General features: G+C 41.2%; 1 protein-coding gene across 1 annotated transcript in view; it reads right to left on the bottom strand.

Annotated features, from left to right (window-relative positions):
• The window catches only part of CCNC (cyclin C), a 249,084-nt gene that overhangs the window by 58,433 nt on the left and 178,380 nt on the right, over window positions 1–12,271 (bottom strand). Inside the window, exons 11-12 of the mRNA XM_078648206.1 lie at window positions 10,754–10,872; window positions 10,250–10,299 (exon numbers count right to left, since the gene is read on the bottom strand). Coding sequence (XP_078504332.1) covers window positions 10,293–10,299; window positions 10,754–10,872 — 126 coding nt within the window. The 3' untranslated portion in view covers window positions 10,250–10,292. The remainder of the gene's footprint in view (window positions 1–10,249; window positions 10,300–10,753; window positions 10,873–12,271) is intronic.

Raw genomic sequence — 12,271 nt, 5'->3', positions numbered from 1 at the left:
TGTTTCCTGTCTCCAAACCAGACAATTCATATCGTCTAGTTTTGGATTACAGACACCTTAACTCATGTTGCAAAACTTTTGCAGTACAAAACTCGCATAGTGCTGCACTAATGAATAACATAGTGCGCAAAAAATATAAAACAACATTAGACATCTCTAATGGATTCTTTTGTCAAAATATAGCACCAGAGAGCAGATACTTGTCAGCGTTCTCAAATGGCGCTCAAAAAGAATTCTGTCGGTTACCCCAGGGGTACAAGAACAGCCCAGGATTATTCTCAGCGAGAGTAACAGAGTTACTACAAACATATGATGACGAAGCATTATCGTATGTCGACGACATATACCTAACAGACGATGACTTGGATACTCACTTGAAGAGAGTGAACACCATAATACTTGGGTTCGCGGCAGAGGGTTACAAATTCAACTTTAAAAAATCTAGAATTGCCCATCTAACAGTCCTGTTCTTAGGATATGAATTATCAAGTGAAGGCAAAAGCCTGGCTGACAATTTCCTAGAGAAATGTGCCGTACTCCAAGCACCTAGAACACTAAAAAACCTACAGTCAATTCTAGGCTTCCTAAATTTCGGAAGAACATACATTGCAAATTACGCAGAAAGGGTCAAACCCCTTTATGATCTAATAAAACCAGATTTAAAAAAAAACAATTGGACTCAAATACACACAGAAATTCTGAGATCCTTACAAACAGATATGTTAATTAAAACAAAACTAGAAACACGTGATAACACACGCAACCTTGTGATTCGAGTCATCCCAGGAAGATGCGGATTCACATACCCGACCTCTAATGAGGGAGAAAAGGTACCAATTGCATTCAAATCACACTTGTACACTAAAGCTGAAATGAAATTTAGCCCAACGGAAAAAATTCTTACTGCAACACAGACAGCTATAGCAAAAGAATGAGCCCTGTCACAAGGTAAACGAATAATAATCGTTACACCGATACCAGCCCTAGAGGCTGTAACAAAAGCAAGCATACCGAATGCTAAAGCGCTCCATCCGAGATGGATACAATGGGCTAATTCTCTTGCTGCAACAGACGTGGCATACGAATTTGATCCTAACTTAAAAACACAAGAGTTTCTCCAATACGAATTCGAATGTCCGCCGCCGACCGAAATTCTGCCTCTAGAACATTACGGCTGTATAATATATACAGACGGATCAGCACAACCCGCAGTAGGAGGTAAACAAGCTTACAGTGCTGCGTGTGCGATTGTAAAAGGTCGCTGGCACGATGGGAAATTCAAACCAGCGGTCACTAAAACACAATCTCTAGGAGATTGTACAGCTCAGCGAGCAGAACTACTAGCATTCAAGATGGCGCTTGAAAATACCGATCGAGAATTCCCCACACTCATAGTGTGTGATTCGTATTATGGCGTTCAGTCTTACAATGAATACTTACAGATCTGGCTTCAGAATGGTTTTAAGGATGCAAAAGGAGGCACAATCAAGCATAAAATGCTTTGGGAACAAGTAGTTCTTTTACAAAAGGAACTACCAAAGACTCACGTGATACATACACTGAGTCATCAACGTGATGGCGTTCACGTTGCAGGGAATTCATTGGCTGATGAGGCCGCGAAGGCAGCAGTGCAAACGGCTTCCGTAGCTGCCATCACTCGGTCAAAAACAAAAATAGACAGCGATATATTACAAGCTGTCAGCGCTACAGTAAAAGATGCGATAGAAACACTCCCGAAAGGCTTTCCAGTAAAGTACTCATACATAACTGATGCAAATAATGTTCCATTTGCTCGAATCCCTGGAGTGGGGGATAGAGTAATTCCAAACATGGAACATAGGTTAGGACTCATCGTAGCGGCACACGAAGGACTTGCTTCTGTACATGCTGGCGTCTCAGCCACAGTATCGTTATTAAAACAGAGATACTGGTGGCCACAAATGAGAAGACAAACCAGGAACTATGTTCTAGAATGTGACATATGTCAAAAAATGAAAGTATCAACAGTAAGACGACCAGCACAGACGCCCCTTCTAATCTCGGATAAACCATTAGCCTGTGTTTACCTGAACCACTGTGGTCCCTTACAAAGGGATGGTAACTATAAATATATCTTGGTGGCAGTGGATTCATGCACGAGATTCATATGGATGTGGCCCCAGCGATCGGCTGACGCCAGAACTGTTATAAAAGATTTGCGAGTCTTTAATCGGCACATACGCAATTGGCGTGCTACATTCTGACCAGGGTCCTGCTTTTAGCTCCAGAGCTTATAAAAGTAAAAGTAAAGTCCACATTTGTAAAGCGCACAATCACCCGTAAGGGTCTCTAGGCGCTGGGGGCCGTCGGGAAGATTAAGCGAGCTATTGCCCAGAGTCACATGGTGCTGGGCTAATCTGCCGCCGGAGCCGGGGATGGAACCGTGGTCCCCAGATTCCAGCGTCAGTCGCCAGCTTATAAGGAGGCCATGACCAGCATGGGCATTGCATTGCGGTATTCTTGTCCATTTCATCCCGAGGGAAACGGAATTGTTGAAAGAAAAAACCGTGACATAAAGCAATCTATAACAGCAAAGGTATTAGGTTCGGGAGCTGGGTGGGTCAAACATCTAATAAGTGTCCAACGTAGTCTAAACAACTTGCCAAGAAATTCTCTGAGGGGATTCAGGATGCTAGTCTTAGATCTTGACAGTCAGACTTCAGTGGTGAAAGAAAAAAGCTTTGATATCAAAGATCGTTTGGCTATTTTACAGGACTTAAACGAAACAAGAAAAGACCTGAGCAACATAAAGTTGAAACAGCAGCCAACAACCACTGAAGAACCACCACCTGTCCCAGCAAGACCTGTCTGGATTCCAAAAATCGGGGATCTAGTCAGAGAAAAGATCGCGGTAAAGAAGGAATTTGGGCCTTCTTACAGAAAAGCAGTTCCTGTCTTGTCCATCAACGGGACGAGATCAGTTGTACTACCGCCACTTGCTGGTAAAAAGGAGAACCGAGTTGTATCCATCGACCTGGTAAAACCACAATCATGTGGCCGATAACAAACAGTAGGCCAAGTGGACTCCCGATAAGTAGTAGAACACCGAGGTTTGCTACAAGTACAGAGGTGTTAACTAAAAGGCTAATCACATTCGAAACGCCTACAGAACAACAACAAGGAATATGCAACAATGCAATGGAACTCACACCTCTGAAAACCCAAATAAAAACATTTAGTAGAGACACACCAACCTACAATGAAGTAACAAATGAATATGCTGAAGCTGCAAGAAACAGTAATCCTGAAGCAATTGGAACAATAGACAGAACGGCATCCGGCTACTTCATCAACTTTGATGATTCTTCTGAAGATCTAAGTGAATCAAAGACACAGCCATCAACAAAAACTTTTAAAGATAAAGCTAAGGAACTTTTGAAACAGTTGAAAGAAACCTATCTGATTTCTCCATGGATTGAATTTTGGGTGTCCTTTGGTGTATTTATCCTGATACTTTGGCTCATCATGATACTATGTTTGGGACGCTTCATTGAGGGAAAATATGCAAAAATGGACACAGCAAGCCAGAAAATCAACTTGATCCTCAAGCCACACACGTCTTCACACGTCGAGAAAAGAGAACTTTCTTCAGTCAACTTCACAGCCAATCCTATACCGGGTGGGGTAGCATGGGACAATACGGACTATGAAATCTATGGTCCGGTTGAAATCCTCAAATATCCACACCAAATCAAGATCTCGTTGAGTGACTTTGTAAAACCAAACTCATTTGCTGATGATTGGGACTTTGAAAGTATTAATAACATGTCTGACCTAGTGATGTCTGCTAAATTTACCAAACATGATTATTTGCAGGGTTCATCTAATTATGACAGTATGTACTGCTACAACCACTATGGTAACCATTTTTTACATAAATCAGCACAACCTAGAAATGTTTTAAATTATAATCAATGGGAACATTGTGCAACCCCTCCAAAAGGAAGCTCAAGAACCTTTTATGACAAATATTCATACTTTTCAGGGTTCAACACAAGTAATGCTGAAACATTTTATTTCAAATTGTCAAATAGGACAGGAACAAAAACCATGCTTACAAACACGAAATTGATATATTCGGACTCATTTTTTGAACAAATGAATACATTTGGTTTTGATTATTGGGACAAAAATGTTGAAGTAAAAAGTGTTTGGGGTACAAAAGAATGGCAAGTACAAGGTATAGAATCATTGTTTAGAGCCTGCATGATCCCAGAACAAATTATATTCTTGAATGAAACTATTCAACAAACTACCTGTCTTGGATTAGCCAAAATCAAAGACTTAAATAAACCGTCTATTCCAAAACCAACAATGAACAGCAATAACTCTGCAGATGAAGAGATAGACGTAAACTATGTATTAAACCAAAACAGAACAAATCCTGATTGGAAACAATGGTTGATCTGGCCCACAGATACTAATAACTGTCAAGACAGATTCCTGAACAAAACACAGGGGTTCACATTGACCAGGCCAGACCCTAGATATTCCCAAAGACAACACCCAGGGATAATCACCACCTACAGTGTGGGTAAACTCTGCCTTCAATGGCTACAAACTTCCACACTGACAGAGATTAAGCAACACCTAACTTTACTTACTGATGGTGCTGACTTGCGTGATTTCATTATGGGACCGCGCAAACAGCGTCAAACACGCTTCATAGCAGCCTCTATATATGCAGCTTACAACGAGGCCTGGAAGATAACTCAAATTGAGACAGCAGAAAGTATACGGGAAATTGACCGTATTAATTTGGAAAAATCGCTTTCTGTAGTGGACAATGGGTTAATGACTCTGTCCTCCAGAATCTTTTCATTGGACAGCATTGTGTCATCAGCAATCGACATAATATCGCAAGACTTACTGTTGTTACAACACGGTCAGTCTCAATTGCGTTCTATTGTACAGCTTGGCTGGACGTTACAAAATCTGCGTTCAGGCTATGTGCCTTGGCGTTTAATCAACACAACGTCACTATTCAATATCTTTAACCTTACTGATAAACAAATCAGTATGGCACAAAAGGGTGCTGATTATACAATCCTGAGCATTGAGAAACTCGAGAGATTACCATTGACAATGTCAGAACGACCTGTCATTGAATGGATAATACATGGGATAATTAATATTCCGATATCTACTTTCAGGTTTCAATACTGCCAAAAATATATACAGGCTGGCATGTACGAAAAATTGGGTAAAGGGTACATTAAGACAACATGGAACTTGCCCTATTCACATGCATGTGTCAGTAATAAAGGACAGAAAGTGTTTCTTAGTGGCAATAATTGTGCGATGTCACTAAGCGGTACACTTCTGTGTAATGGAATTAGTTTGCATGGAGCCTGTGAAGGGAATTCAAATAACCTTTCATGTCACCAGCTAGGCACACCTGCAACAGAGATAGAACCATTCTTTAAAAGACTCTATAACGGGAGTTACATTCTAATTGTGGATCGCAGATGTTGTAGTCTACTGCCCGGGGTTCCTTATCTCGTTAGTACGACTGCGAAGGTCATGTGCTGTGGACGCTTATTGTTCCCCAGCTCCTTTCCAGACAGGGAGGCAAGGGCATGGCCTAACTTGAAAATTACTTCTATTCGAGTTGATACTTTAAGCAGAATGAAAACAGTGCTTCTTCAGACGCCGACCAGGCTCACGTCATCAAAAGAAACGTATGATCTCCTAGTCGCAAGGACGACTGCAGAGATTCACTCATTATTATCAACTAATTCCCCCATACATTTCGCAGAAATCCTGAATGAAATCTTAAATATTTCTGATACCAGTGGAGTTTCAAATGTATTTAAGACAGTATTTTCGATGGCATTAACGCCATTCAAAGCCATACTGGGTATTTTTCCAGACTTCGTCCATTCGATTTTTGGAGGAGTTCCCCTCATTTTGGGACTAATTGCAGGAATCCTATTCTTAGTCCTTATATTTCGTTATGGCAAACCATGTCACAGACAAAACACCCGCGACAAGGGAAGAAACAATCCGAGCCATTGGATACCGGGACCGGATATCAAAAATCCTGGGACTAACCCGGCTTAGAGACCTGAACATGACTTGGTTTCTTTCATTTCGGCCGATATGGCAAAGATGTGTTTTACCTGTATTAAGGTGCATGCTGTGCGGAGAAGAATGCGTGTTGGACACCTGTCTGACGCTACAATCGGATGCGCCAATGGATGCAGAAACATTGTTGGGTCCGGTAAAGGCTCATGCATTGTGCTGCCCTCAACGGCTGCCAATCCTGATGACGGCATTCGTGGAAACTTCACCACTACGATTAAGGGGTAGTGAAGATCAAGATGAAAGCAGCATCGATCAGGTACAACCTTCTGTCAGTAATACTACTCAAAACGTCAATGGAGACAATCATGCACATGAATGCATGGTTACATCCTTTTCAGAGTTAGTGGAACTCTCACAGGAAGCTGTTGACAGCTTTTTCAGCAGTCTCAATGATATGATGTTCTCACCAGAGCAGAAATAATGACTCTTGAACAAACTAACGCACGGCGTTCCCGACACCTTGAATTTGGCCTTCAACTTTAATAATAAAGTAGCAAGATCAACTTTTCCTCCAGTCCACGGACAGCAATTTTTTTAGCAGCCCCAAAATATTTTGTTAAATTTTACGGGACACTTTTCTTCTGCTTAAAGTAAGAACTATTCTTAGAGAACTAATCTCTATTTTTAGAAACTTCGTAGACATTAGCTGCCCGCTGGTATGTTTATAAATATTTTTGAACTGTGATGAAGTGGTCTCGAACTTTTCTTCTGTATTAAGAGCCATTTCATGTGTAATTCTAATATTCAATTACTAATAATGTATACATATGTGTGATTATTTTAGCATTATTCTACTGCTTGAGTGCATATAGTACATATTTTCCCGTATGTTACATAATTTCAAAATGCATTATGTGTATTTTGGGGTGGTAAGGTATACACGATACTCTACAGTATGTTTTACTATGCCTAGATTCGTAAATATGGCTATAGTTAGCGTGGAGTGGGTGTGATGTATTCCTATAGGTTCTGTATCGATCCCCCTATTCCTGACCCTATTCTGGTTAACAAATTAACTAGCAGCCATCCCATGATGCAGAAACCGTTATCTGATTACGCCAGACCACGGCACAGGAGCGCGTTATCTGATTAGGTCATAACGCTTGCCATCTAATTAGGCAAGCAATATTCCTCCAGCCCCTGATAAGGCATACAGAGTTCTCAAAACAAATCAAGCCTATGACAACCTGGGAAAATCCCTGCGCCCATTGTTTTGATTTCTCAAAGAACTTCAGTAAAAGAATGTGCTAACGACCAGCTCGTATGACATCCTTATTGACGTATCTATGTCCATCCTTACGTCAATCTCGGCACCTTACAGGTATAAATATTACCGATATTGCCTTAAGCAAACACACGCGGTGGTGACGAGATCGGAGCAGCGAGACTTGCCGAAGCTCAGCAGAGAGCGAAGCCCACTGACGCTGCCCCGCCTTCCTGACGCGCTGAGAACGAGACGCTGCCTTTCTCCTGCCGAGAAATCCAGCTCCGGCGCTTCCGAGCAGCCCTCGCAGGCAGCTTGGAATATCGAGACCTCAGACGAGAGATACCATCCCTCAACCATCCTAGATTCAAGGTACAGAACTGAATAACCCCTTGCAGAGAATTCTTGAGTCAGTCACTTGGCAAAACAAACTTAACTTAAAACTGCTACTTTCTATCCCCGCCCACGTATTAGGCTTAGGTCAGGTACACTGGGGTAGGCGTAGTTAGAAGCACCAGTTGAGTACGATTAGTCAAATATTTATATGTATGTATCTATTTTATCCATTTTAAACCACCATATGGCTTAGAAACCATATAAATGTTTTTACAGTATTATTTTATACTTCTGCTTTTATTGTATGCACTTTACTTAACCATAAGTATTGCGATAATATCGATTCATTTCTCTTGTACGAGAAAAGAGACTGATCAATAAATAACATCTTTTATTGAACACGCCCGTCTCTTCCTTTTCTCTACAATCTGGTGAAACTAAGAATGCACATACTGACTGAGTAAAATAAGTTGTCTTTTGTTTTCACACGACTCTAGAGATACACTCTTGATTAGGGGAGAGCAAAGTTGTCATGTTCTATGGTTGTCAGAAACTAAATCCCTTCTTGTCTATCCAGGGAGGTTCAACTCCTCCTTGCCTATTCGAGAAAGTTTCTAGTGAACTCTGAGCTAGCTGGCAAACCCAAAACTTTAAGTCTAATATCGACAGTAGAAGACCTAGTTACCGTCTGGTCTAGGTCTATACTATTGGAGGTATTATTCCAATGCGCAGAGCCTATTGGGATAATAGGAACTACACTACAGAGCAAGGTGGTGAAAATACGATATCTGCAGGAAAAAGACAATAACAAACTCATAAAATAAAGCCTGTTATTACACAACTTAATGTCTCTCTTTTTGTGGACCTCGCATGGATGAATGACAGAGTCAGCTCCACTAGGCTTCAAAATTGCACCTGGCAGCTATGCATAGTTGTTTCATGGCTCATCTCTGCCTCGCATTGAAAAGCGCCAATAATATAAAACTAAATCGGCACAAAAATCGAAATTCACTGAGGCCCGTTTCAGTGAAGGCTCCCGAGGGCGTGGGAGGGGCACCTTGTTCTCATCTGCTCGTGCACAGCAGCTGCCAGGGTCAGCTCCAGAGAGCTTTCTGTTACTCTTTGGAGCTAGGATGGGGACAGGTTACCTAGGATAGACTTCTGGGGGAATAAAACACCACACATGCCCCTCCACACATGTCCCTCTCGGGTGCACTAGGGCTGCATGAGCGATAGTGTGTCAAAACACAAATAAAGAACCCTGAAAGAAGCCGGAGCAACTGCACATCCACAGAACGGCCATTCCAGCAGCGCTTCTCCACTTTAAAGCAATCACCAAACCTAACCCAGCCCTTAATAGCCAACATTTGATTTTATTTAAAAAATAATAAACAAGCAGATCGAAGAATGTTACTTGACCTTTCGTCCTACCCTGCATTGCACTCAGAGCCGGGGCTGCACTGGTCTAGCCTGGGGTTGTTGGAGCTGGAGTACAGGCTCTCAAACCCCAAAGCCACAGCAGACATAGATTACAAACAAGCCCAGTTAAAGCCAGAGAGCGGCGTCTGAAAATTCATAACAAATGGATCGGAACATAAACTGATATAGCGTGAAGGCAAAACATACACGCCTTGGCAAAAAGGGCAGGGGGAATGAGAGGGGGCATAGAAGAAATAGTACTTGCATCACAGTGGATGGGAACTAATCAAGTAGAATTAATCTGTGCTTGGCCGGTGCTCCTCAGCTAGGAACGGAAGTTATAGGCTGCGCAAACCAATTAGGAGGCAGTAAAGAAGAGCGACACAGGGGTCAACCTGTAGTAAAAAGCAGGCGGGATCACAGTCCTTTTGCTGAATACAGCATGTCTCGTAGAGAGTACATGCGCTGCCTAGGCTCGACCTAAAAGGGACCTGAAACACCTTAGAGTGGTTATAAAAACATGTGGACTTTACTCCGAAGTCTTGTAAGAAGATGTTCGTGTTATCGTGCAGTTAGGTGCTCTGAAACTACAAATTATTGCTCCTTAAGAAAAACAAATACATGTTATAGTCTCATAGTTAAGGCATTATTTATAGTATTTTTGTGATTAAGCTAGAATAGTAGGAGTCTACTTCCAATAAAAGCAAAGCACTCATTGACTTAAGATGCATAATCGGTTTTAAGTCTAGTAAGCCGGATTAATTACTTTGGTTAGTTTTCCATGTGCTGAGTGGAAATTGCACCAGTACTTTAATAGTTTGTATAGCTTAAATAAATATTGTATGCTTCGAAAAGTCCTTAAAAGTATAAGAGACTTTGAAATAGAAACTTTACAGAAGAGACCATTGCAGTCGATACAGTTATCTACATAAATATTTGAATGTTAAAGTAATCCAGAAAATATCCCAGACTGGAGCCCGGAAAGACTGGATATGGACCGAATTAAAAGAAGCTCACAACCTTCAGACAGACGAAGAGTGAAAAAAATAAGGAACATGGCTGGCTGGTGACAGCAAACTATTTCAAGAGAAATTCCCCCAATCACAAATCACCAAGTCCTAGGTGTGGTTAGGACCAATTGTGACAGAAAGTAAAAATGTTTACCCCATTGGAGGAGGGATAGGCAGAAGAACGCCAGCCAGGAACATCAGCAGCTGCAACGACAAGAACAGAGAAGTACGTGACTTTAAATCCTAAAATTATACACAAGGCTGACATCTTATGCGACCTACTGATAGTATGAAAAGAATTTAGAAATAGGATACAACCACCACCACACAAAATACTCCTGTCAGTGTAAATCAGAAAACCACAGGCAACCGCTGCAGGGAAGGCAAAATAAAAACACCAAAGAGATCAAGGGCCTTGTGATGGCAAGGGAACTAACTAATTTAAGAGAAATATGTTAGATATCCTAGAAGTTAGTCTGCCAAGTGAGCAAACTTCTCATGAAGTAATGATTGGAGCGGCAAGATTAGAGGGTAAATACATTCCAACAGAGAACATATAAATTTAATTAAATGAAATAAAGACCCTTACCATAAATAACAGAAAATTTAAGCAATCGTTTCCAAACATAAAAGAGCCCCGAGATTGTGTACACAGTACCTGTTTGGAGGTGGTTTTGGTTTAGGCATCTTACTGAGAATAGCAGCCATTTCTTTTCGCTCATCAAAATTCTTCCACTGTTCATACAGTTTTAGAATAACCCTTATAATTTCTAAAATCTGCAAGGAGATAATTGTTTAGGATATTATCATTACTGAACAGTTAATACAGCATGTGATAAGCATGCAATACAAACTACGCATCCTCATTTCCTAGTTCAGGCCAAACAGCCTGATCTTCATAAATGAGTTGACAGTACTTTCAGGTATCATCACATGCTTCTGTATTTGTTTGATGGTTCTTGAAATTAAGGGTTACTTTCTTTCAGGCTTTCATACTACAGTCCTGCTATTCTAAGCGAGCAGAGAGGATTGTTCTTTTCCCTCAGCCAGCTTTTGGAAAGCAATAACATTAAAATAAACACTTCTTTGGATCAATATACATTTTCGTAACCCGGACTGCTGCAAACTCAAAATACTTAGGGCTGGGCGTCCATACCGGTTTGCAAAGTTTTGACATTCTGTCATTCATTTCAATTACACATAAACAAAATGAAATCCACTCTGGTAGTGGTAGTGGTCCCCACAGTGGTGGGAAGCACACAGTGTTGTTTTGAATACCCCTCACACACCAACAGGCCCCTTGGTGTCATGCTTCATCATTGGGGTCTTCGCACCCCTCTACTGGATGCGGCGTGCTACGACTCATGACTACGTAGGAGCACTTTAAAGTGTACTATGTGTTGGTGTGTGTGAGGGGAAGATAGATGTGAGTGGTGAGGTAGTGAAATGTGATGGTTAAAAGATACCTGGCTCGTAGGTAGAAATATAAAATTTATTAAGCCCTCGGCTGGTATCGTTAAAAGGGGTGCAGAGTGAGGTTGTTACTGTGTATTAGGGTACATCAACCTCAGAAAGTGCATCGACATGTTTCGGAGTGTGAAAACTCCTTCAGGACGAGGATATGCACAACTATCCTCACCTTACTCACATGTAGTGTAGGTGTAAAAGTGAACTCTACAAAAATAATTTAAAAATAGGCGTAATGTGCCTAATAGTGTATAGAACTGTAGTCTGTTGCGCCCAATTGGCGTTTATAGAACAAGACCTGTAAAGAAATTAAACAAAATAAATCATATCACAATAGGACGTAGATTTAGACCAGGGAAAATGACCTGTTCAAGATAAAAGTGGGTAGTATAGGACCAATTAGGTCTAGAACCCTAAAAAAAGAGGAAAAAGGACATGGACACACAAGAAAACAGATACACACATTTGCATGGATATGCCACAGTTTTTCTCCTTAGTTGGTTTTCAGGAGGAAAAATGGTTTAGACAATGCTTACTTATAAACTAGGACTAGATGGCCTCATGAGCCTATGCGTGGTATTGTTTTTTTTTTCTCCTGCTCAATTCGGCAACCTAAAGGATATTAGAAAGCTCAATTCAGGTTCTTGGTATTACTCTCGAATAATGTAGATATCATCCCCCTGATCAGTAAGCTCCCCACTCACGATTT

This window comes from Lissotriton helveticus, chromosome 6, assembly GCF_964261635.1.
Source record: "Lissotriton helveticus chromosome 6, aLisHel1.1, whole genome shotgun sequence".
NCBI classification, from domain to species: domain Eukaryota; kingdom Metazoa; phylum Chordata; class Amphibia; order Caudata; family Salamandridae; genus Lissotriton; species Lissotriton helveticus.
Note: the sequence above shows the minus strand (reverse complement) of the source record. Positions and strands in the feature narration are given on the sequence as shown.